This window comes from Squalius cephalus (assembly GCF_949319135.1).
Source record: "Squalius cephalus genome assembly, chromosome: 2".
Taxonomy (NCBI): domain Eukaryota; kingdom Metazoa; phylum Chordata; class Actinopteri; order Cypriniformes; family Leuciscidae; genus Squalius; species Squalius cephalus.
Genome location: NC_137123.1, coordinates 11539438 through 11567162, shown reverse-complemented (window position 1 = coordinate 11567162; position 27725 = coordinate 11539438). Strand labels below are relative to the sequence as shown.

The 27725-nt window shown below is 39.9% G+C and overlaps 3 protein-coding genes across 3 annotated transcripts; all 3 read right to left on the bottom strand.

The window, feature by feature from the left end:
* Nucleotides 1–2433: 2433 nt before the first annotated feature.
* LOC307147000 (uncharacterized protein) lies at nucleotides 2434–9030 on the bottom strand. Its single transcript, XM_079851423.1, has 2 exons — nucleotides 8960–9030; nucleotides 2434–4931 (listed from the first exon to the last, which is right to left on the bottom strand). Exon 2 carries the CDS (start codon nucleotides 4879–4881, stop codon nucleotides 3961–3963), a length of 921 nt encoding a protein of 306 aa, XP_079707549.1. The 5' UTR covers nucleotides 4882–4931; nucleotides 8960–9030; the 3' UTR covers nucleotides 2434–3960.
* Nucleotides 9031–11219: 2189 nt separating this feature from the next.
* Nucleotides 11220–23245, bottom strand: slc25a10b (solute carrier family 25 member 10b). The gene is made up of 11 exons (XM_079851410.1): nucleotides 22811–23245; nucleotides 19207–19326; nucleotides 18130–18244; nucleotides 14426–14474; nucleotides 14283–14324; nucleotides 14151–14194; nucleotides 13999–14069; nucleotides 12866–12958; nucleotides 11909–11986; nucleotides 11717–11773; nucleotides 11220–11362 (listed from the first exon to the last, which is right to left on the bottom strand). The coding sequence occupies exons 1-11, from the start codon at nucleotides 22898–22900 to the stop codon at nucleotides 11261–11263; spliced, it is 861 nt and encodes a 286-aa protein (XP_079707536.1). The 5' UTR covers nucleotides 22901–23245; the 3' UTR covers nucleotides 11220–11260.
* A 2471-nt stretch (nucleotides 23246–25716) lies between these two features.
* On the bottom strand, nucleotides 25717–27725 carry cldn31 (claudin 31). The gene is made up of 2 exons (XM_079864250.1): nucleotides 27611–27725; nucleotides 25717–26966 (listed from the first exon to the last, which is right to left on the bottom strand). The coding sequence occupies exon 2, from the start codon at nucleotides 26945–26947 to the stop codon at nucleotides 26300–26302; it is 648 nt and encodes a 215-aa protein (XP_079720376.1). The 5' UTR covers nucleotides 26948–26966; nucleotides 27611–27725; the 3' UTR covers nucleotides 25717–26299.

Sequence of the window (27725 nt, the reverse complement as noted above, 5' to 3'; positions counted from 1 at the left end):
AAGCAAAATGATCAGAATAGCAAACAACGTGGTCACGGATGAATAAAAAAATAACAAGCATGAATAAAAACACTAAACAATTATTTTGCATAAAACTTAAAGGGATACTTCACCTCTGGAAAGATGAATGTGTATTTAAAATGGGTCATTTATGTAGAAGAAATGTGAAATTATTTTTGAATTTGGAGCTTTCTAGACTGAGAAAAGCCAGAAAATGTATTTTTGGCTTATGTGGATGAAAGACAACAACTCCCAGAATGAACTTGCTTCGCTGCTCTACGAGGCCACTCCCAAGCCACGCCTACCGGTAAGAGCGCGCAGTTAAACAAAAAGACTAGACTACTAGTGAGTCTCCGTGATGAGTCTGGTCGGGATTTCGAGATCGCCCAAAATGTCCAGGATTCGGCTTTTGCGTTCTACATTCGCCATTCATCATGTTTACTGTGGCGAGCAGGACGAGGCTGAGGGGCGCGGGAGAACGGCGCGAGGCCGGTGGCGTGATTACTGATGAGCGACACCTGTGAGACGCACCGGTCTCGTATCTCTCACGGAGGAGTGGGAATTTTCTTATAATGAAAATTAAAATGGTCTGTACTTCAATCATCTTCAGCGCATGCTAATTGCGACACATTTATGCAAACCATGTGCATGTCACCGCTCTAGGGCCGAGAACACCCACCACTCCGGAGGAGCTACACCAAAGTACACCAAGAGGCCAGACAACGACGTGATACAAAAGCTTAATTCTTTTTATTTAATGTAAAAACAACTTTAAGGGAATGTCACTGTCACAGAACTCCTCGTAGGGGCCGCTCGTTGAAACAGGTCAAAAGAGTCTTTGATGGAAGAAGACTCAGGCCAGCCGCCAATTGGCCATCTACTTGTACAGAACAGCAGTGTGGGGGGAACAAAGGGCGTGAGCTTTCAGGTAAGTAGCAGCCGATGACTGGGTATCTCTGCTCGTAGAACCACAGTGAAGGGGAAAGGGGGGATTGGACAAAGGACCAGGACCGTCCGATGAAGAACAGCAGACAACAGTTTGCACTAGATAGAGGGCAATGACCATCAGATAAGGTACAGCAGACGACAGTAGGTGGCGGGCAGGACACAAGGGACTACCGGTAGGTAGCGGCAGACGGTGGGCCTTCTCTTTTCACAGGACAGCATCAGATAACTGAGTGTCACCTTTCTTTCACAGGGCAACAGCAATAGGAGTGCAGCGGCAGATAACAGGATCTCTCTGTTCGCAGAACAGCAATGGTGAGTACAGAATCCAGCAGTTAATAACTGAGTCTTTTCTTACCACAGGACAGTAATGGCAGAATACGGCGGCGGATAACAGGATCTCTCTGTTCACAGAAAAGCAATGGTGAGTACAGAATCCAGCAGTTAATAACTGAGTCTTCTTCTTACCACAGGACAGCAATGGCGAAATGCAGCGGCGGATGACAGGATCTCTCTGTTCATAGAACAACAATGGTGAGTACAGAATCCAGCAGTTAATAACTGAGTCTTTTCTTACCACAGGACAGTAATGGCAGAATGCAGCGGCGGATGACAGGATCTCTCTGTTCATAGAACAACAATGGTGAGTACAGAATCCAGCAGTTAATAACTGAGTCTTTTCTTACCACAGGACAGTAATGGCAGAATGCAGCGGCGGATAACGGGATCTCTGTTCATAGAACAACAATGGTGAGTACAGAATCCACCACTTTTGCCTCTCTTGCTCTCGTGACTCACGCTTTAATTCGCAACCGCTCTGCCTCTTCTCTTCTCCTCGTGCCTCTTCAAAACGCCGCTTTTAAATCCCCCGTTGGAGACACGCGCTCCAGTGACCGCTTGATTAGCCGCTGCAGCTGCCGCTTGTCAATACGGGCGGCCATGACAGGCCGCCGGAACCGGCCTGGTGTCACACCGGAAGTCTCCCCCCAGGGTAACTCGTTCCGTTCCCCAAAGTTCCCATTCGTCACCCGGTGACATGCACATCAACGATCATTAACGCTAAAAACAAAGACATAAGACTCACATATACATCGGAAAAACAATATAGTGAACAGTCTTTCTCGCAACTCGAGCAGAACAATGATGGTGTGTATTTGTACATTTTATATCTGTAAAGATGATATTAAATGAACACATTTTCAAGCGATGCTTCTTCACTTTTTAGGCTAGTGAATGAGGCGTATCTCGAGAACTCCCTCTACAAATGTACACAATGATGCAAAAAAAAAAAATGTGCACATGCACGTAACCAATCACACACATCCATCTCCAGCAACAATATAACATATTAATTTGAAACAGTAACGCTTAATTAAAGAACCCAAAATATGTGTAATAAACATGCTGCATTTTTCATGAAAATCACATAATAAGAAAATCATGACTGTGGAATGGATGTGGAATGACACACTCACACGTGGATTCTTTCAACTCTGATTTATTCTTTTAGATAGAACAAGTACAAATCACGTTATCTGAAGAGAAACTACTGCAGACATTCATGAAAGACCACAGCAGCGACACTCGAATCTACAGCAAGATAATAGATAGATTTACGATGATGTCATTTCTCCCGCAACTCCTTACGGCGCCATCTTGTGTGTCAAGTGGGTCAAGCGTTTGTGTTACGGAGCATGATAATATTGTGTATCGTCAAATAAACTGGGCTTTATTCTGATCATGAAAATCATATGATTATTCTCCGTTTGGCTGGAGTTAATGTTCAGTGCTGCTCTTGTAAACATTTAGAGGTTTTGTGCTCTGGAGATGTGACACTTTATCTAATCATTTCCAAGATGGGCTAGCTAAATGTGCTAACGTTAGCTCTCATCGGCTGTCAAATCGCTGTACCCAGGCGGCTACTATCGACACAGCCCTTGAGAGGTGTTGGCTCAGGCTGGGCAGAAGCACACTCTGACGATTGTCCACCTTCATCACTTTCTCTGTGGCCACATCAGCTGGTCAAGCCAGAGGCAGAGGCTACACCTGGAGCACATTGCTCCGTGCCTTTGCTCTCCATCTCTCTCCTACACTAAATTAGTTCGGAACGTTGTGTTGTTGTTGTCTTGACACTGAGTCTAAATGTAACTTACCGTATAATAAGGGCTGTGCAGATATCAGCCGCCTGGCTACAGCGATGTGAACCGTCAATGCAGGGCTCCAGACTAACTTTTCCACGAGGGAGAGAGCAAGACAGCGCTTAGTTTGGAGAAGGTGAAGTCTTGTTTACACTTTCGCCTGGCTCTCCGAAGAGAGAGCGCGCGCGCGACCGGCTCTCTCTCTTCTCTTTCTGCTCGTTCTTTCAGTTAAACATGCGCCCTGTCACAAGTGCAGCAGTTCATCTACATTACTCACCGATCAAATAAGTCTTTGGCGGGACAAAAATTTATTTTGGCGGGCGCTAAAACAAGTTCAATGCAGGAGAATTCATGCGTGAATTTAACGGAGTAGTACATGACCATGCACTCGCACAAATGCGACCACATAAAATTTTAACTCGCACATTCTCCAAAAATGGTCGCATTCTGGAAACCTGCAATGTGACAATGTGAGCTAGCATCAGGTTTGGAGGAATTTGTCATCGTTATCTCAACACAAAAGAGTCAAAAATACTTGGGTAAATGAAAAGGCGGTAAACATGAGCATGACAGCTTTGACACACAACATGGCGGCGCGCCGCAAAGGATAATGGGTAATTCGAGAAACGGAAACCCATCTATAGGGACAAAATATACTGTCTGCAGTACCATAAATAACCACAGGAGGGGAGCCCTCCAACACCAATGATTATAACAAAATGCATTTTTTATGGAATTCACACATCAAAACTGTTTAATAAAAATGAATGTTCTTTTGTTTAACACTGTTACATATGCAACATCACATGGGGTGGGGGGTGGGGTAAGAAATCTAAGGGGAATCTAAGGAATAAGAAACTGTCAATAATTATAAGAATTATTTAGCGTACCACAGATATACTCCAGCACTAACTGCTGTTGCTGCTGCCAAAGCTGCACCTCCTGCTGCTCCCATTATCACTGCTTTCCCAATAGTTAATGCAGCTGCTCCCACTGAAGCTGCTAGTCCTGCTCCTACTGCTGCTTTTGCTCCTGCTGCTGCTTCAGTTGCTCCCACTGCTGCTCCAACTGTTGCTCCTGCTACTGTTCCTATTACTATTGCTGCTCCTGCTGTTGCTCCTACTGCTGCTGCTGCCACTGCTCCTGCTAATAATGATACTGCAGCATCATGTTGTTTGAGTAGAAGAGTCTTCTTATCCTGCTCTGTGTATCTGCTGTCTCCATTCTTCTCTCGCAGACTCTTTATCTTTTCCAGAAGCTCAGTGACCTGAGATCGATCTTCATCTTTGTTGTTAAAAACATGAAAACCTCCCAAACACTGATCAACTACTGACCGCAGTGTTTCACATTTATTCAGATATTTCTCTATTGGCTCAAGTAACAGATCTCCGTGAGTAAAGAGCACTATTGTGTGAGTTAAGAGCTTTGATCCAAAAAAAAGCTGGCTCAGTTGCATAACATTCCTTCTCTCCTTTGTGAATGTCTCACCCAGTCTGATCACCAGCAGAAACACATCAACACTATGAAGAGTAAGCATCTTCTCTATTTGAGATTCAGCATTTTTAATCTTTACTGATGTATCAGAGAGTCCTACAGTGTCGATCACTGTGATTGTTTGTCCATCCAGCTCTGTTTGTGCTGACTCACAGGTTCTGGTCACAGACTCAGGAGACAAATCTTCTTTAAATGTTTTTCTAATTCCTATGATGGTGTTTCCTGAAGCACTCTTTCCAGATCCAGTCGAGCCCAACAGCATAATATTCACAATAGAAGGTTCTTCCATGATGTTCCTCTGCATCTTTCTGTGATATAATTGATTTTTTTTTCTCTCTCTCTCTCTTACTTTATCTGCGAAAAAAGAAACAGATAAAACTGAGACAGACAAAATCCAGAAAACTATGGCACAAAGGGCTCATCTCTGGCAGCGGCAAAGGCCATATGGGCCGTATCAGGGCCACACACAGCAAATCGGTCTTAGTGTGAGTTGTGGCTTACTGCGTGTGGCCCAGATACAGCCCATATGACCTTTGTCCCTGCTGCTGCTGTTACTCATGGAACTAGGGTTACAGTCGTAACCTGAGACGTTCCCTTTCGAGGGAAACTCGCACTGCGACAATGCTGTTTTGGGAACGAGAATGCCTGAACGCCGTACGGCCAAGAACCTGTAATGTTAAAACTGTCACGACTTGAGAATTCTAGACCCAGGGGTATCCAAATCTGACAAACAAGAGCGGCGAAGACCAGCCCGCTGCATAACAAACTTCTTGAAGGGACAGCCCAGAAATTAGGGCCTTGGAGGCCGCCATACCCCTAGTAGAATGGGCTCTGGTGGTCAAAGGTGAAGGCTGGCCCACAACCTCATATGCAAGAGAGATAGCCTCGACTATCCATTTGCTAACAGCCTGTTTGGATGCAGGAAAGCCTTTTTTTAGGGGGCCCAAAGCATACCAGCAGCTGATCAGACTTTCTCCACATGGCAGCTTTGTGGACCTATGTGTCCAGTGCTCTTACTGGACAGATGAGATTAAATTTCTCCTGGTCTTGATCTTTAAAGGGAGGAGGACAGAATGCCTGCAGTACGATAGGCCGCTGTATATTGGTTGGAACCTTTGGTACATATCCTGGTTTCGGATAGAGGAACGCTTTGACCATCCTGGGTGCAAACTCAAGGCACAAAGGAGATACTGATAGGGCCTGGAGATCTCCTACTCTTTTTAGTGAGGAAATGGCTAGTAAGGAACGCAGTTTTGAGGGTCAGAAACTTTTCTGAACAGAATCAAGGGGCTCGAAAGGATAAACCTTCTAGAACAAGTGCCAGATCCCAAGCTGGAACTCTGGTACGAACTGCAGGTCTCAGTCTCAGTGTGCCACGAAGGAAACTTATTATCAAAGGATCTCTCCCGATAGATAAACCCCCCAGGGGGATGTGGTAGGCTGCTATGGCCGCAACATTTACCTTATGGAAGGAAACAGTGTGGAAGGAGATAACCCTGATGAGAAACTATCTTGAAGAAACTTGAACCTTGACTGGATCCCATTGTCATAGATTACACCAAGTAAAAACTCTCCACTTCAGGGCGTATAGCATATGCAATATATGCCATAGTATGAAGGCCTCATACCTCATAACGAGCGTCTGACCTGCTGCCGTATATGCTTTACCCACTAGCATAGATTATGTATTAGTGGCTTAGTGGGCAGCATTGGGGACTTCAGGGACAATGCCGAGGCTGGGGACAGATAACTGGCAGGCGCCTGTTCTACTTTGGGCTTCGCCCCATAACCATGTTCTTTTAGCCCCCTTATATAAGAGTAGACGTGGATCTGGGGGCTAAATTCTCTTGCAGATTATGACAATGGACAATGGAAGTCCCTTTGATGGAGGTACTGTGCTTGAGGTTAATAAGGGCTCATCTAATAAACTTTTGGGACGAGCGCCTTGTTTCTCGGCTGGCCATTCTGTGTTAAACTTAGACACAGCGCGAGACAACACCTTCACCAGTTTCTTATGCGCTGGGGAAAGAGCTGGCGATTCATCTTCCACCATTTCGACGCTCAGCACATCTAGTTCCTCGGAACAAGACAGCTGAAGCACCAGTCTCTCCCCCGGGGCGGAAGGAACAGCAGGGCGGGCTTCCAACTCCGGAGATAGAGCACTGGATCACACGGGTAGAGGCTGAAAAAGGGCGGGACCCATCCCAAACCCCGCCCTGAGATCCATTTGCGATCCCCACGTTAAGAGCTTCTGCGATGTCTCGGAAGCAGCGGGGCCCGAACTGCAGGGAACGTTCACCTGAACACCCTCATCTAAGAGTGACAGGCGAGAGCGGAGCGTGCGAAGCAGCAGCCTCTCACAATGCTCATGGTCAGCCCCCTCGACGGCTGACAGAGCATGCTCCGCTCCCAAACACATCACACAAAGTTCGTGTGTATCCCCATCCGTGAGATAACGAGGGCAGGGAGAAGCACACAACTTGAATCAGTGTTTGTATGGCATTATATAAACTGATACTGAGCTGTATGATTTTGTGTCAGACAACAATGAATATGACAGACCGTTTGTAACACAGAGGCACTTGCTGAGGCACAGAGGCTAACACCGGTCAGACCGGATGTGCTTTTATCCTTTCCTGGTCGTGACGTCACTCGCCCGTGACATTCACTCTTGCCATTGGACTAGTTGACACCTGTGAGTACCCACTTCGGTACCAAGTCGGTCCTGAGGGTGTATTCACACCTGCCTTGTTTGGTTCGATTGAATCGAACTCTAGTTCGTTTCCCCCCTTGGTGCGGACCTTTTGGGCAGGTGTGAATACAGCAATCGAACTTGGGTGCGGACCAAACAATCGAACCGAGACCCAGCTGAAGAGGTGGTCTCGGTACGGTTCCAAACGAACTCTGGTACGGTTCGTTTACGGTGTGAACATGAACCGACCCAATTGCAGAAAACTGCGCCTTTTTATTTGACTGCTCTTATGAGGATACTTAACAAAACGGACATTTTGGCATAATGGTGTCTTATTGTTCATTCAAGCGTGAAAGAGAAAGAGAATTCCGGCGCGCTGTCTGTGCACGCGATACTGTTGCGCGTCTTTCTGCGCGTCGTGTGTGCATCAGGACATTCACAGACAGAGCGTTCTCTTTTGTCTTATCGCGCTTAAATGGTTTAAAAGTTTGTTCTCTCCGCCGGAACCGTCTTGCAGCACGTCGTTGTCTTCTCTAAATCCTAATTACAACATTGTATAGATGACATTGTATCATATGATGCTCATTAGTTTCTTCATATTGCGTTTGTAGAGAATAACACCAAATCAGTAAAATAACAAATATTACATAACGAAATATCTCCATGCTGAGCCTGTTTGTGCACTTCCTGCTTTTCCCTGCTTGAGAATTCCTGTCCAATGAATGGACGACCTTAGCACACGTGTGGTTTTGTTTACACATTTTGGTTCACTTGCAAAAAGAGCAGTGTGAAAGCGAACCGTACCAAACAAAAAAAATCAACATTCTATTTGGTCCGGACCAAAGCAAGTGAACTATCGGACTTTCCTGGTGTGAATACACCCTGAAATTTTAAAATTGTTACTCTGAATGCTGTTGAGCAGAATCGTAAACACGTAAACAATTGGCTGTTGTGTTCACTCGCTCATCATATGTCTGTGATTGGCTACAATGATCAACACACGGGAGCATTTGAGCGCACACGGAAGTGTTTGAAAGTGTTTTAAAAAATTTTTTTTTGAAACTAATTCAGTTTATAGAATTTAATTGATCAATTTTTTGACATTATTTTTGGAAGCATTATTTTCAGCAGGTTTACACAAGTGACAAACTTTTCACAGTAGGCTATATTTAGCAGTGACATCATCAGGCTTTTTTATTTACAACAAAATATAATGGCATTGAAACATTTATATAATATATAGCCTATGTAAGGATAAAGTGACTTAATAAATGAATAGTAAAAAAAAAAAGTAAAAAAAAAAAAAAAAAAAACACACCTGATGCACATTCTTTGTTCTTCATAAGTAGTTTAAAAACATGTTTTTTTTTTTTTTTTTTTGTAGTTAATCACCTGACGTTTTAAACACGACTTCCCAGGTGGACTTGAGCACCATAGAAGACTAACCAAAAAGGTTACTGTAGCATTTTTACTATTTATTACTTTGCCTGTTATTCACATTTAAATAACATCCAATGCTTGTTTGGCGAAAGTGTGTGTTATGGCTGTGGATAAGCTGTGATCTGTCCAGGCCTATAATCACTAATCACCAACATAAAACTTGTCAACATAATAAACAAAACTGAACAAATCGCCTAGCATCATATAGCCTACAGATTATGACCATTATGAATGGAGACTCAATTCTTACCTGTGTTCAGATCAATCTCCTTTTCACTTGTCGACACACTAAAGTGAAACTGCAAGGGTATTACTATGGGTTTCACTGACAGTGATTGGTTATTTTACAGAAGTAGGCAAATGTCATGTAGCCGCCTTTTTGGTCACATTTTGGTCAGCGTTGCACTATTTGGTGTCTGAGATATTTGGTTGCCCTGGTAACAAGCATGCATATATTCGTGAGTTTCCCGTTTCGAGATGAGACAAAATACGGCATTCACTGTTATGCACTTCTGCATCTGATCATTGCTTGTATTACCAGAACGAAAACATGTTGAGAGATCTGTTGATATGTGTGCGTTAAATACAAGTAATATAAATATACAAAAGGTTAAAGAAAAACTGTCACATTTTTCTGGTGTTAGTACTTTTATTTCCATTTTTGTTTGACACAATTTCAGTTTAGACCATTTTCATCTCTCATTTAGTTTGCATATTCACACTTTTTTTTTTTTTTTCGAGATAGAGGGAGCAGCTAAATTACATTCTGTTCAAGCAACAAACACCTCCATTTCCAAACCATAAATTACAATTCAATTTGTGGACAAACATTTTTCGTACCCAGGTAAACACAAACTCGCTTGCAAACCCTTAAAGGGATAGTTCACCCAAAAATGAAAATTGGCCGTCAATCCATCCTAGGTGTTCTTTCAGACGAATGCAGGCGGAGTTATATTAAAAAAAATGTCCTGTCTCTTCCAAGCTTTATAATGGCAGTGAATGGACGATTCTGTTTTGAAGTCCATCAAAGTGCATCTATCCATCATCTTTTATGATGGATATGTGCACTTTGATGGACTTCAAAACAGAAACAGCCATTTACGGCCATCATAAAGCTTGGAAGAGCCTTTTTTTTTATATAACTCAGATCGTATTCGTCTGAAAGAAGAATGTCATTTACACCTAGGATGGATTGACGGTGAGTAAATCATGGGCTTATTTTCATTTTTGGGTGAACTATCCCTTTAACACTTCACACAAGCACACACACACACACACACACATTCACTGCATGACACAGCGCCCTCTGCTGGTCACGGGTAAACAAGGCTTCTCCAGTGTTCAGATTTCATTCTTAGTGTCAAATCATCAAACTGTCTGTATGCATTTACCAATATGGTAGTTTACCAACTTAATCTAAAATATTAAGTTTAAACGTTAAGTAAATATGTGATAAACGTTTGTTGTTACATGCTTAGTTCAAGTAAAACACTAAGATAAATCTAGAAATTTAGGACCAAACCGTGAAACTGAATTAGTAATAAGTAATTTGTGCAACTTATTCACTAAATGCCCCCATTACACTGAAACACAAAAAACTACAAGCACATTTGCAGGAATTACAGAGGCTCATTTCTGTCAGAAATGATGCAGGATCCGTGTCGATTGTTGAATTATTACAAACAGAGATGAACAGAACGGAAATATAATGACAAATCGTCTTTCACATTGCAAAAAAACGTTGGATCCCCATTAGTCGGTCATTTCTTGTTTTCTTTTCCTCTGATGCTGCCAGTTGGTTTATAAAAGTAAAACTCGTTTTATTTCTGTCCTCTTGAATGTTTTCTGTGACCCCTGACCCTAATTAACATCTGTCAATCAAACTCAGCAACATATCTGTGCAGTGTCAAATACAGATCTTTGAAAATACAGTATTTGTATCATTAAAACATAATTCATACAAATTGCATTAAACTTTAAAACCGTAAATATGGACCGTTTTGTGTGTGCATTTTATGTCTTAAAGGAATAGTTCACGCAAAAATGTCATAATTTACTCACCCTAACGAAACAATACATTTTTATTAAATGGAAAAGAGATGCATGAACACATTATGTAGAAAACAAAAAGAGATCCTAATCCTACAGGTTTGTGAGTAAATGATGAGATAATGTTTATGTCTGGGTGAATTATCCCTTTATCAGCAATAGGAGTATTTATGAACAGCAGCATTTAAAAAAAAATAATAATAATTGGAATCATCATTCATTCATAATCTACAAACATATCTATCCTGATAGATAACATCCATGATCTAAACCTCACCCTGAAGAGATGAGGATGAGCGTCCAGTCGTCTTTTCCCAGAAGATCCAGTTCAGTTGTCCCGGTTTGGCACTCGGATAGAGATGAAGTCCTCTTTCGCTACGTTCGGTGTGTGACGTCTATCATGACTGTGTAGTGTGAGAAAGAGAGAGACTGTCCAGAAAGAATACAGCAGTGAGTGCAGCTTCAAGAGGAGGCCAAAGGGGAAAGGTCAAGAGGTCAAAGTTCAGCTGATCACTAGGATGCCGAAGTATTTCTTCAGCTGCTCCAGAAAGACGAATGTCAGGACGGTGTGAGGGATCAGGCGGATCCCGGCCGGAACTAAACCCTGTCAGACGATTCACAAAACCATCAGTAAAGATTCAATTCAATTCACATTTATTTTCACAATACACATCGTTTCAAAGCAGCTTTACAGCAAATACACGAGTCCACATTACAATGTAGAGTGATCTGTTATCAGAGGAAACGTCTAAGTTATGTGTTTCAGAAATGTACATATACAAAATCACAGTTAGCGAGAAATGTATTAATTTAAACAATGTAATAATTGAATGCAGATATAATGAGCTCATTGATGTAATGAATATTTGTCATAAACTAATGATTATGACATTTAGAAAATGTAGCATGATCACAATGTTATTTTGAGAAATTAAGAAAAATAAAGCAACACTGGTACCTTGTAGAAGGCGAGTGGTCCCAGTCTGGCGGTTTCAGACAGGCAGTGCATCACACCCTAATATACACAAACACATATTACTAATTAGTGATAAACATAATGAAACTATGATCAGAGAGAGAGAGAGAGAGAGAGAGAGAGAGAGAGAGAGAGAGAGAGAGAGAGAGAGAGAGAGAGAGAGGGGAAACTCACTCTGTATTCTCCTTTGGAGTTCATTAATCTCGTCTTTATGACGTCCAGCGGCTGACAGAGGAACGTCGCACAACCTCCCTGAACAGAGAAACATGACATGACATGTGCAGTCAAACCAACATTCAACATTTCTCACATTATCACAGTTTATTCGCTATGGTTTAGAAAATGATAATAAAATATGACAAGTTATCAGTGGATATTTCTCTGGTTTTGTCCATCCTTCTGTCAGACTGTCTCATAAATTAATTATGTTGAATATCTGTCAGCTGTTAAATTTAACTACACAATTATATAATACCAGTTTAGCTCAACCGATCACCAAGCAGTGCTTCATTTAGTTCAGTCTGTGTGTGAAAAGAGCATTAGCAATTAAAGAAAACACACTGAAGATCAAAGTGTCGGAATCATTTTTGGTCCCAGATTTTTATAAATGTTACTGGTAGTCACTGTATGAAGAATATTTGGGTATAATATGTCACAGTTTACTTTATTTTGCTCTCCTCACTCTATTGTCCTGCACACACTAGTAAAAACATATAAAAATTATATCAGGTGTCTGAATACTTTTTGGTTTGACTGTGTGTGTGTATATAGTCCATCAACACCCCTAAAGCTCTTCCTGGGTCCACATTTCATTCAGTAACATTAGGCAGTTTTAATTTATATGCTGTTTAATGTTGATGATCGCGTCATTTTACATTTTCATCTGCTTGCATATGAGATCGCATGTTTCTGCTGCTTCTCCTGTGTTTTGATCAGGAGATTGTCTTTCAGAAGATGTGTAATAGCGCCCCCTACCGCATAACAGTGAGAACACGGACATTTCAATGGTGAGGAAAGAGTTAAAATGTAAAACAATTACACTTCTACAAGTAAATATAATCAACACTGTCCAATAACTATCAGTTATCAAAAATATCCTATGATTGACCAATCAGAGGCTCCGGTACTCACAGCGATGAAGCTGGACAGGAAGTGTGTGAGTATGTTGTCTCCCATGAGTCCTGTGCCCAACACCAGCTGCTTGGCCTGATCGTAACATGCCAGCTGACACACACACACACACACACACACACACACACACACACACACACACACACACACACACACACACACACACACACACACACGTTTAGCATCATTTCATCATCATAAACAGGTACATGCCCTCATCCTTCCCTCGTGGGTCAAAATGACATGAAGCCCTAAAATTATACTTATTTTTTATTTATTTATTGTCCAGAAATCTCATTATATTTCATTTTTATAATTATTTTTTTTTTTAATACAATTTTTTTTTTTTGTGGAGAATTTTTGTTATTTTATATTTTACCTATAAATTTCTAGATTAAATCAATATAAATAAAAAGTAATTTAAGCACATTCCTCACATTCTTTCAACTTACATTCAAAATAACTCACAATTTCATGCCTAAACGTTTTAATTCAGCTCAAAATATCTTCCATCGGGTGTCTTTGCTGACCTCTTGTGGAATAATAATAATAATATAACATGATGTTTCATGACTCTTGCCACTAGATGGCCTTATAGCTCTATATAGAGCAAATGAGCCGTTTCCCCTGGGTCCTACAGTCACTTCAGTATTCATTCATATACAACATGTAGACATTATAATGTAATTTTTTGGTAAAGTTTTAGCGTTTTTAGGTTTTTCTATGTGTACTGAAGCATTCCTCGCATTCCATTCATTCCTAAGGGTCAAACTGACCCGCGAGGGAAGTGCTAAATTTCAACAACACAAAACTCCTCAAATCCATTATATTTATTTCTGTATTTGTGTTTCAAATGTGACAAAAGTTATGGGGTCTTGGACCTCTCTGATGAACACTCAATAAAAAAAATAAAATAAAAAAAATGCTAATCTTAATCCAATGCAGTTCACAGTGGATTCAAGCGTTTATGTATCCATCTGTGTGGAAATAAAACCAGCCCCTGATAGACTTTATACTCTTGAGTCTTTAGGCACTTATTTTGGGGTAAATCTCAATTCTACAGTGTATTGCATGTTTTAAGGATAATCAGTAACAGATATTTGATATCCTCCCATCATGCACTGCTCCCTCACCTGTCCGACAGTGACGAGAGCTCCTCTGCTGGACGCCATAGTGGCTCCTGAGAACAGCTTCCTGGTTCCCTCTGAGAGAAAAGCATGTTTAGAGAGACATTCACACATGTACAGATGTTAATGACAGTCAGAGATCCAGAAATGTGCTTTACCTTCCCGCCAGACCCTGAAGAGTCCGTCCAGCGCGTGTTTATAGCTGCGACACACACACACACATGATTCAGGTAAATCACATCATGACTGTCTGGAGTGTAAAGACTGTTTTTAGATGGAGACACACTCACTTTCTCCTCTGATCTGCAGGAAGCTTCATATCGTTCTGCATCCTGAAGACATAAACAACATGAAATAATCACGCACGACCAGATGGGACACAGATGAGCTAAAAAAACACACACATCAGTAACACAAAGCCCACAATACACACCGAACGTTCACCATGTCCGCTGGAGTCCCGATGAAGCCGCCGGTGAATCCTGCAGAGAAACACAGACTGTGAGAGGATATCGCAATATATTTTGATTTATATATGCATCAGGGTTATTATCGTTAACTAAAAAATAAATATTGTCGTTACTTGAAATGAAATAAACATTAACTAGAAAATAAAATATGTAAAAAAAAAAGGTAAAACTTATTTTAATTTAGTATTTTTGTCCTTTTTATTAGTTAAACAAAATTATATATAAACAAAAATTATAAAAAAACAAAAAAAACAAAAAAAGACAAACTTTCAAATGAAAATATAAAAATAAATAAAACTGAAATAAAAACTAATATACAATATATACTTCACTAATATATATATATATATATATATATATATATATATAGGTCAAATATACATACTGAAACTAACAAAAAGTTACAAAAACAAAACAAAATTACAATATTTTGAGCAAACCGAGTTCATATTTAATAAAAACCATAATAGTAAGTGAACTATACTAAAATAACACTTATGCATGCATTTATAAAATTTCATACAGCATGTTGTCTAAATAAGCTCAAGTAGTTTCATAAGTGAATTGCGAGCGATAAACACGATGGGTCTCTTGCACATTTACCACACTTTCAATTGCTGTAATTATGCTCTATGAACCCACTAAATTTCTCAAAACTGTTATGAACTTCATATTACCAGACATCCTGATTCCTGAATATCATTTTTCAGTCCCTTCAGCAAAAACTTTTCCCATAAATTTGTAAAACTGCAATTGTTAGGGCCTGCCGAAGAAAAACAGCCTTGATTCTTCTGTGCTCAGGAACTACAAACCAATCTCTAATCAACCATGTCTTGGCAAAACAACTGAAAAGACAGTGTCCATACAGATTAATAACTCTCAACACCAATAAACTTAGAGAGATATTAGACTAAATCCAATAAATTTAGAGAGATATTTCAGTCTGGCTTCTGAAAGTTATTTGGGACTCAGGAAACTTGGTAATCCTTGTTCTTTTAGATCTGAGTGCTGCTTTTGACACCGATGATCATGTGATTCTACTCGACCGACTTCAGATCTGGGTCGGTCTATCATGTCTGGGTCGGTCAGGCGTTACGTCATTTCTTGTGGTGTTCCTCAAGGCTCAGTTTTGGGTCCTTGTGGAATTACAAACTTAAGAATCTGTGTAAGATCTGTTGATCTTACATCCTTACAGAACATCACATAAAAAACTATGGGGAAGTACATTGTATTTAGCATTAAAGATGACGACATCAGATGACTGATTCGGTTTAAGCAAAGATTTTATCAAGCGGTTCCTGCCAGTCCTGTTCTCTTTATTGTAAGTCAAATGAGTCAGATTACTGAGACTCTCACCCTTTGTCTTTAATGGCTCTTAGTTCTTTGTATAGTTATGATTATTGTATTAGGACTGGTGACACTCTAGTCTAGAGTCTGGGGCGAGTTCCTACACCTGGATACTTCATTTACATCCTTTCCATGGTTGCACTTGAACCATGAATACACACATTTTTCTTTTTTTATGGATTTGAGGAGTTTTGTGGTTGAAATTGTAAAATATAACAAATCCTTCTCTTGCGAGGTCAATTCGACCCCTTTAGGAATTAATGAAATGCGAGGAATGCTTCAGTACACATAGAAAAACCTAAAAATGCTCAAAATTCAATCTAAAAATTATTTTATAATGTCTACATGCGTATCTAAATGCAAACTGAAGACAAAACTGACTTTAGGACCCAGCGGAACAGCTCATTTGATCCACATAGAGATTTAAGGCCATCTAGTGGCTAGAGTCATGAAATATCATGTTATATATATTTTTTCCCCGCAAGAGATCGGCAAAGACACCCAATGTGAGATATTTTGAGCTGAATTAAAAGGTTTAGGCATGAAATTGTGAGTTATTTTAAATTGAAGTTGAACGAATGTGAGGAATGTGCTTAAATGACTATTTATTTATTATTTATTTATTGATCAAATCTAGTAATTTAAAGGTAAATACAATTAAATAAAAATCTCCAAAAAAAAATGCATTAAAAAATAGAAAAATATAATCAAAATGACATAAAATAAGCTTTCTGGACAAAAAAAAAAAAAAAGTATAATTTTAGGGCTCCGGGTCATTTTGACCCGCGAGGGAAAGATGTGTTACAAAGTGCGAGGGAAGGATGAAGGTTGAGGTCGTCAGCCAGGTTCTCATTCTCCATTTCTAAGCACTGCCTCCTAAAATCTATATAAGCTACAATGTGCACTGCCTTCATTAGACACAATGCCGAACAGCTCGTGTTCTTCTTCATGAAGAATCCAGCCGAAGATACAACCGACTCTCCTGCTCTTCACCTCTGAGTTTCCTTCCTCTAATATCTAACCAATACACGCTTAATAGGCTCATTAAATGCCATATTTAATTTCACCAGTATGCAGATGACACTCAACTCTATCTTTCACTTGCACCAGATTCCCACAATTCAGTTTTCACCGTACTGTCCTGCATAGATTAGAGAGCATAACAGTGTTGATGTCTCAGAGCTACAGCTAAACACAGATAAGACAGAGGTACTTGTTATCGGTAATGACGCGCGGCGAACATCTATTGCTCCATATCTTGACTCTTTATCACTAACAGCCAGTAATCAGGTCAGGAACTTGGGAATCGTGATTGACATGACCTCAGTTTTAAAAAAACATTATATTATCACCTCAGACACATCTCCACAGTACGTGACATTCTCTCCCCTTCTGACAGTGAGAAACTCGTTCATGCATTTGTTACGTCTAGACCTGATAACTGCAATAGTGTTTTTGCTGGGTTACCAAAGAGCTCTCTCTATTAAACACTAAAAAGAGTTCAGACCGCAGCTGCACGAATGCGAACTCGCTCTAAAACTAGAGTCACATTACTCACAACACTCAGATCCCTTCACTGGCTGTATCCTTCACAACTCAATTCAAGATCCTCTTACTTTTCCTAGTAAAATGTAAGTTCACTTACTTAAAGCTCACTTGAAGTTCTTCGATACCACATCAAAAACTACTAGCCTAACTGATAAAGTTCAAACATTATTAAAGACAAGTGAACAGTCAGTAATAAAATAAGTAATAAAACAATCAGTAATAAAACAAATTACAAGCAGAGATGAATACAAAAGTCTAACGGTAGTATTCAGGTACAGAAATGAATAATTAGGCCTAAATGTAAAAAAAAACCACAATGTAATAATTGTTCATGTAGAAAGTAATAATTTAATCTTTGTTAAAGCTGCATTTTGTTGTTTTATTAACATTAATGACACGGACAACAGCAGAATTATTAGGTGTGTGCTGTCACTTTAAGACTGAATAAACTCTCTCAACTGTTCACTTATGACAGGCTAACCAAGAGAATACATGCTGAGACGGGTATTTAGACATCATTGTGTGTTTATGTGCCCGTTCATGTTTATGTATCTCTCTCTCTCTCTCTCTCTCTGTGTGGTAATTTGTTGGCTGTACCAAAATAAAAAGCTTTTTATTATATATTTTTTTCTTTTCTGTGAATGTACTTCTCTTCTGTAAAGCAAAGTTGCTTCATAAATAAAGCTTTAGGTACTTACTCTACATCTAATTATGATCACATCTCATCATAAGGTGATCGCTGGTGTGTGATTGTGTGCTGGTGTGTGTTCACCTCCAAACGCGCCCAGCAGGACTTTCTGATAGAAAGGCATGGGTCCCTGACTGCCGCTGCCCATCATGTCTCGCACCGTCTCATAGATGGCGAACCGCGTCAGAGAATACGACATCTGCAGAGAGACACGTTCAGTTCATCATCATCTTCATCTTCTGTGTTAGAGAGGTTTAGCCTGTACACACTAACATTAATCTTCAGCCCTTAATCTCACACTTAACCATGAGAGATTTCACACTTTAAACTGAAGATGCTGAGTTTCATGAATAAACACAGACTGGGAACATGAACGGCTTCTCTACAGGATCACAGATGGGAAATAATGTGGAGGAGTTTCATAACGGTTGACTATACGGAAACATGTGTAATCCAACGCTTCATAATGGCCACTTTCACAAGTCACTGGACTAATGTTTCTCACAACCACAGCTTCTCTTTTAGGAGTTTTACACCTATTGTTTTGTTTTATTTGTGTTTTATAGCTATTGTTATCATTCACACGCAGCACTGAAACACCATGAAACACTTTTTGCCAGATCTGCATCTGAAAGACAGGGCAAAATGTGTTAGTGAATGTGTCATTCTGGTGAGTGTTGCATGTCGTTTATCTGAAAGCTCGACTTCCTCACTATTGTTCAGGCTTTCTGCAGTGTCACGGTGAACGTTCATGCCGTTGTGTAGATCAGTTCTGTTGATAAAGATGACGTCCTCACTATTGTTCTGCATTATCACGGTGAACGTTCATAACTCAGTTTTGTTTTGTCATCTGCATCTTTTCCAAAACTCAGGCAAACCAAGAAGATGTTCAGTAAATAAACAAAGTGAATTCCTTTGTGTCCGCTTCTTCACCACTCAAACTCTCTGAGTTTTACATCAGTGTCTAAAGCTCACACACGCTATATTGATCACATGACCTTTCTCTCTCTAACGGAAAAAACACATTAAATGCAAGGCAAAGGCTGTCTGTGTGAAAGTGGCTGGTGTCATATTTCGTGTCTCCAGTTTCACAGGCGTTATCAGTGTTCAGTTTTCCCAGAATTCCGGATATGCCGGATATGAATGGGATCGGGATCTGACCTGTCTGCAGAGGGAAGCGCTGAGGCCGTTGTAGAGCGCCAGCACACCGTCGCTCTTCACCACGTGCATCGCCATGCCAACCATCCTCATCTTCACCTCCTGCTGCGTCTGCAGGTGCACCTGTTCAACAACACCATCATCATCATCATCATCATCATCAACAACAACATCACCAGCACCACAAACAACAACAACAAACAGCATTTTCCTTCCCATGAGTCTGAAACAGATACAAAATACAATAAAAACAAAAAAGCTCACACACAACACAAAACAGTAGAGCGTTGGCGCTTGCAACACCAAGGTCATGGGTTCGATTCCCAGGGAAAGCAAGAACTGATAACAATGTTAAATGTGTACCTTGAAATGCAATGTAAGTCGCTTAGCATAAAAGCGTCTGCTAAATGTAAGTGTTAAACGCATTTTGTGTCTGGTTTAAAATATACGGCCTATATAAATGAGTCAGTTGAGTGATGTGTGTGTGTGTGTGTGTGCGTGTGTATGTTTTTCTCTTCTATTCACCAAGGCTGCATTTATCTTTATCAAAAATACATTAACAACAGTGATATTGTGAAATATTACTGCACTCTAAATCAGCTGTTTTCTATGTGAATAGAATAAAAAGTTCAAAAGAACAGCATTTTTTTAAATATGTTTTGTAACATTATAAATGTCTGTCACTTTTGGTCAATTTAATGTATCCTTGGTGAATAAAAGGATGCACTTTTCAGGAAAATGTATATATCGCGTGTAGTAAATATTATCTATCCAAATAGACAGACAGTTCCTGTTATACTGATGTTGAGCTACGGAGTTGAGCTCAAGTGTGTAAAATGTGCAACAATTTTCTCATTCAAGCATTACATAAATACCTGCACAGCAACAGGTTATAACAAAACCTCTCTCTCACACACACACAAACACAAACACAAACACACACACCCACACCCACACAGGGTTTGAATAGTGGCCAACAATAACTTCATTTCATTCTGCTCAAAGTAGATGTTCTTTGTTATTGTATGCAGTTTAATAACGCCACTGTAACTCTGAAGAGAGTGAACAGGAGTTTTACAGGTCGGCGATAAACAAGATCAAGTGTGCAGAATATAGAGGGGAAATATTACAATATCAAGAAGAATAGGCTATTTACAGAAATATGTTTGCAACTTGTATCAACCTGTTTTTACCTGTTTATTCGCAGACCATTGGTAAAACTTTATAATACAATTCCATTAGTTCACATTAATGCAATACTAACATTAACAATGAGCAATTCATGTGTTATTGCACTTATTAATCTTTATTAATATCAGTTCATAAACATACACTGTATCTGTAATGTCAGCTGTGGTCCGTTAAATAATATTATGAGATGCAACTTTTGATTTTAATGATTTACTAGTAAATGTCAATAAATGTTTTTCATCGTTAGTTCGTGTTCACTAACGTAGTTTACTAATGTTAACAAACGAAAGCGTTTGCAGATGATTTATAAAGGTCAAAGGTCACGCTCAGATTGGACTCACGAAGGTCTCGCTGTCTCTCTTTAAACACACAGTTGTCTGAAGGGTAACCGGGTCAAGCACCACTTCTGAACTCACAACACGCTGTTTTTAACTTCAGCCAGTGTGTGTGTGAGCGTGTGTGTGTGTGTGTGTGTGTGTGTGTGTGTGTTTGAAGGGCACTTATCTGTGGCTTTTGTGTGGTTTTAGTGAATAGCAGACAATCTGAGATCATTCAGCCTGTTATCTTCTCAAAAACACGAGAGCCCTCAGAAGATCTGAGGCTGAGAAATGACGGATTGCTCAATAAATAAACTCAATAAACTCGCTCTCCTTCTTTGAATTCATTCATTCGTGTTTCATTCATTGCCGGTGCTTTCCGGCCACCTGATACTTTTCTCTGTGAAACTGAGGAAAAAACACACAGTAAAACTACAGTCTCATGGAGCAGACACACACACACACACACTGAAGGTCAAAGCAAGACAAGATAGTCAAAGTCCAGCAAACCGGACTCAACTGGACACACACAGATGGCAGACATGTGCCGATCTCACACGTGTGCGACTCATGACGAATCTGGACAAAAGCATGCATGAACACACACACACACACACACACACACACACACACACACGCTTGTATACTGATGTCGATAGTGAATGAACACTTCCTGTCCCATAAAGCAGCGAGAGCTGATCCTAAAATACCACTGGCCTTTAATATAAAAGTACAGCATGCAGAACATTTACAGCCTTTCATTCCCACTGTCCATGTGAAATACTTCAGTACAGTTCTGGAAAACAATTAACACACACACACATCCAACTCTATTATAAGCCTCACATCCATTACAAGAACAACAGAGAACCTCGAGTGTGAGCGTCTGTGAACTACAACACCGTAATTAAACGCCCTTCAACAGTTTCAGGACGTTTTTGGGAGTCGGACTGACATCCGTCCTGTTATAATGTGATCACACACACACACACACACACACACATTCTTCTGGTTTAGTCACACACGACATCACATGAGGACAATAAACTGATCCCAAATCAGACCTCAGACTATTGACATCTGCCTGTCAATGATTTTAACAGCTAAAGTGCAGGATGAATTTATTCACTATTTATATAATTCATTTAAATGCTTTTCATTTAAGCTTAAATTTAAATATGTACAAAATTGCTTTGATAAAAAAAAGTTAAACAAACACTCATTTTACACAAAATTAGATTGAATATGTATATCATAATTTGACAAGGTTGTCAGTAGATTTGGGAAAGACAAAATTATTTCAAGGATTATTATGTTGATATTGTTAAAATGGTCAAACCGATTTATCAGACGTAACATCTTCACAAGGTTTTCCATAGATTTTGTAATAAATAAGCATTTATATGTTGATAGTGTTAAAATGGACAAATATTATGTGATTTATTGGATGTAAAATGTTTGTTACAATTCAACAAGTTGTTAAAATGGCCAAATATTACAGTCGTGAAATATTCATTAGAATTTAACAAGGCTGTCAGTAGATTTTGGGACAAAATACAAGCATTATACTGATAGAGTGATTATTATCTGATAATATTTGGTAAATTATGTTGGCAAATATTGAATCTGAAAAACTACAAGTAGCCTATGTCCATAGTGTTAAAATGGCCAAAGATTATGCAAATTATCAGATATAAGCTTAACAAACATTCATTGCAATTTGACAAGTGTGTGTCGGGAGATTCTGGAACACACAAACTTATTTACAATGACCAAATATTGTCTGATTTTTCTGACGTTAAATATTCAGAAAATATTTTAGAACAGACTAGCAGAATTATGATAATAGTGTTAAAATAGCCAAATATGTTCAGATTTGTGTTATCAGTCTGGCCGATATTTTCGGGCTCTCAATATGTTTAAATATCAATTATCAAAATGAGGAACTATATGCACAGTTTTCTCTTCAAAGCCACACACAAGTCATGTGCTCGAGCGGATGTCGTCTTCCTCTGGGGATGAAGATTAGACCGATTATCTGGCATTCTACCTTAACTAACCATCCACACACACACACACACACACACACACACACTCACCTTGATCAGGTCCAGCGGGTGCGTGCAGCAAGCGGCTCCACACGACGCGATCCCACCGAAATACCAGCGCGACATGCGTTTCTCCGCCATCTCTCCGGTCCCCGTTAACTTCTCTTCTCTCGTGCTGGTTGCGAGCGACGCGTCCCGTGCTGCGCGTTGCTGCGTGCGTGGATGATCTCGCTAATCTTCCGCGAGGTCAAGAACGGAACGGTGATGTTTCCGATGTGCTCGAGACATGCCGAGTGCGTGGCGTGCGTGACCGGTGCGCGCGGACAAACAAAGCGTCGCAAAGTTCACGAGCAGCCAATTGCTCGCGAGGAATCTGGAACGGCCTCCCGGTGCGCCAGATCCTCCTACTGGCACACACACATTACAAACGCACAAAAAAGAGAGAGAAAAAAACATCAATCCGAGTGTTCGGTGTTCATTGAGAACGAGGGCTGGACTCTTAAAGGGACAGTAGCCGCTAATGTTAAAACTGCTACTGGAGGGACTCGGAGTTACTGCACTGTCACTTTAAGACGAGGCCCTTCCTCATTCACACGCAACTTCTAGAGCAGGAGTGGAGCCACTGCATTGGCACAACAGAGTTGCAATACTGTTGTGTAAAATGTTTAGTGTGCCAGTAAACGTTTGTTCTGGAGACATGACTGGCTGGCTGACTGAATGAATGACTGTATCTCTATAAAATGTCCATTTGTTATGTAGGCCTATTACCATATAGGCTAATATCAATCGTCTGTCTAAAAAATCAGGTAAATAAATTCATCAATAAACATCAATTAATAAATATATAATCATTAATTATACTGAGCATTGGAAAAAAGACTAACAAAAGCAATATGTGAGACTGTTATGCAACAACAACAACAAAAAAACAATAAACGGAGACATGGCTGACTGAATGAATGACTATCTTTCTATAAAATGTCAATTTATAATGTAGGCCTTATATTTACCATATAATATTTATCATTTTACCATATAATAAAAATAACATATAATTTATCATCTATTACCATATAATATTTATCGTCTGTCTAAAAATCAAGTACTTTAACATTGAAAAGTTAACCTGACAATCTAAAGTATCTTTATCAGCTGCCAGTTCCATGAAGAAAACATTTCTTTATTATTATTATTATTATTATTATTATTATTATCATCATCATCATCATTTGCTTAAGGGATTTGTTGCCATCAGAACCCCGATCTTTGCTTTTCAGGTGGCGAAACTATGCACAAAATATATGACATATCCATAAACTAGTCAATAATTAAATATAATTATTAATATTTAACTGAGACCTTTATACTCTTTTTGTGCTTGTATCATCATAATTAACGTAAAATCTAAATCCAAAGACAACGAGAAACTGAGAAGAAATGCTGAATAGAAAAAAGAATAGAAGTTTGTTTCTGTTTAAATAAAAATACTTGTATATGGGATCTTGCGCTTGACTGTCATCTTGTGGACATTTGCAGTACTTCAGTTACTGCGGCTGAAACGCTCATGCTAAAAGTCCCCATGAAAAAGTGTTTTGGCTTTTAGTACGTTACTCTTACTGTTATCTACGGTTATCTAAGCTTGTTTCCGCCACAGAATAAAAAATAAAAAAGGTAATTGCAACTTTTTATTTCACAATTCGACTTTTTTTCTCAGAATTGCATGTTTCTATCTTGCAACTCTGACATTAAGTCAGAATTGCATGATATAAAGTCGCAACTGCAAGTTTATATTTCGCAATTCTGACTTTAAAATATGCAATTGCAACTTTATATCACACAATTACAGGCAATACTGACTTTATAGCTCGAAATTCTGAGAAAAAAAGTCAGAATTGCGAGATGTAAACTCACAATTGTGAGATTCTGTGGTGGAAACAAGCTTCTATAGTTATATATAAGCTAGTTTGCTCCAAAACAATGACACAATTCGCATTTAGAAGATGTACGTATTTAAAACTTCCGCCAGTCTCTCACTTCCGCCTATAGGGCTCAATGATTTTGATGATATCACTCTGCACTTCTGCTTCTCATCAAATTTTCTGTCCAATCAGATGCTCTCCAGAATCTGAAGCTCCGCCCCCTACACTGTAAATGAATGCAGAAGCTGTAGCTAAAATCAGTCACTTGTTCACACATTTACTATTTTATACATGGTTAATGGCACATAGTGCTCTATATAGGGGATAGGGAACGATTCAGACAGTGTAAATGCTTTCCATCGGGGCGAATGAAGTTTGGTTTCATGTTAGTGTCACGTGAACCTCCGCAGCTCTGATCCAGAGACACGATACACAGAGCGGATCCTATGAGCGAGTCTCTGTGGACCAGAAAACACATCGGATCCATCTGAATTCAACACAGAATGATGTATTTTAAAGTGACATGGATGAGATTAGGAGGAGAAACGGTTAGGAGGAAAGTGCGGCTTTACTGAGCTCAACAGCTCTGTGATATAAACGAAACGCTATTGGCTAATTTAAAAAAGGGAGGAGCTGCTCAATATGCCCCGCCCCTTCTTTTCAGGGGAAATTCCGTCAACACACTAAATAATGCTGCACGTTTCAAGGCACTTCAGTGGGCCTATAAATCCCTCCTTATCAATAATGTTCCCGCTTAAACCAGCAAGGGTTTGAAATGAACCCCGTTCAGAACTAACAGACCCTTCACTCTTTCCTGGTGTCTCTGAAGTGTTGATGTTTCTGCATTCCTCCTCCTCTCGTGACGGATGATTCTGAAGGAGTTCTATGGAACACGAACACTGTGATGACATCATCGGGCTCACAGTGGACACTGTGTCTATTGTCCCTGCGCTGTATTCTGCTATTGTGTTGTGTGATATTCTGCCAACGCATGTTGTCAACACACATCAACATATACATGTGCACATAGTCAGTCTATATTATTACATGAGGTTTATTAGACAAATAATGCACAGTAATACATCAATAAATAAAATCACATGAGATATAATCATTAATTATACTGAGCATTGGAAAAAAGACAAACAAAAACAATATGTGAGACTGTTATGCAACAACAGCACCAAAAAAAGAGTAAACTAATTACAGAGCTTGAATTGACCTCCTATAAAAGATTCATTAGAAATCAAAATAAAAGACTTTATGAATTGTAAATGTACCCAAATTCAGTCTTTGAAGGACAGTCAGATTTCTTAATGCAATTGGACTGTCTAAATTAAAATTTGCCCTCATGTCGTTCCAAAACAATGTGTTATTTCTTTCTAGCACACAAAAGTAGAAATAAAAAATGAAAATTAAGAATCCATGAGAATGGATAATAAGAGTTAAATCACAGGAGCTGCATAAATTTATGCAAAACTCTCCAATTTGTGTTCCACGGAAAACAATAACCGCATACAGTTTTTGAACTACATGACAGTGCGTAAATAATGATATTCCCGAATTTCTGAAGATTAAACCTTGTATGTGACCACTTTTTCCAGGTTGATTCTTTTTCCTTTTACACAAAGACTTTCTCCGGTTTACTCTCTGCCGTGGAGGGAGGGTTCGCTTTTCCTCCTCGTCCAAACACAGGAATAGCTCCAGGGGAGGCGGAGCCTAAATATAGCACAGCCCCGCCCACCAGCATCAGCGCGGTCACGCCCCATCCCAGGTAGAGCGCCGATCCGAGTTCACGTTTGAGCGGTGCGGCGACACTCGGGTCGTAGAAATCCCGAATCACGACGTACACGGTCCAAGCCACCGGCACTAGGTAGAAAAACGCAGCTAGGAGGAAAAGCACCGCGCCGACCTGCGCCATCCGAGCCTTGGATTCGTGAGCGTTGCCGAGGCAACGCGTGCACTTCAGCCCGATTACGCTGAGCGGGACCGCTAGCAGACACAGGAACAGCGACAACACGCACAGGCCGCGGCACATCTGGACGGAGGCTGTGAGCGCGAGGCCCGAGTCGTAGGCTTTACACTGCAGCCGGCCCCGCTCCGACAGACACGTCATCCACAGCCCCTCCGACAGCACCTGCGACACCACCAGCTCGCCCCCCACGAATGCAGACACACGCCACCAGGGGGCGGCGCAGACCAGGACCCCGAAACCCCAGCCTGCGATGCCCAGCACCAGACCCATCACCTGAAGACTCGTGTTCGCCATGACCAATGATTGATTCACTCTGTGAAAGACAATGGAGTTTAAAATACAGGAGATTTATTTATAAAAAAAAAAAGTTTCCTTTTTGTGTGTGTGTGTACATTCGCTAGGTTTGGGAAAGAGTTTTATGACCCTCCCTTAAAAATATATAAAAATTTGTGCTAGGCAAACATTAATCGTGATTAATCGTATCCAAAATAAAGGTTTGTGTTTACATAATATATGTGTGTACTGTGTGTAATTATTTTGTATATATAAATACACATGCATGTTTATATTTAAGATAATTTGCATGTATATACTGTATACCTATTTGGTTCCACTTTATTTCCACTTTAGACATTCTACTATCTATAAGTAACTTTTCAACTACATGTCAACTAACCCTCATTAGAGTATTAGTAAGCTGAAGTAGACTGTCAGGTTATGGTTACGTGTTAGGTTTCGGGTTAGTAGAATAAGTTGACTTGCAGTTGCCAAGTTACTTGCATCACAATTAAGTGTTAACAAATATTAAGCAGACAGTCTATTAATACTCTAATGAGAGTTAGTTGACATGTAGTTGCAAAGATACTTATAGTTAGTAGAATGTCTAAAGTGGACTATCGAAATAAAGTGTTACCATATATTTATACATAATTTATATTATATATCTTCAGTACTTACAGTGTCTGAGGAGCGTCTGTGTGTCGAGCTGATGTTGTCAAACTTTCATCTGTGTGTGTAGAAACACTCTCTTTGTTCTCACATGTGGGAGTAAATCAGCATCTGAGCGACGGAC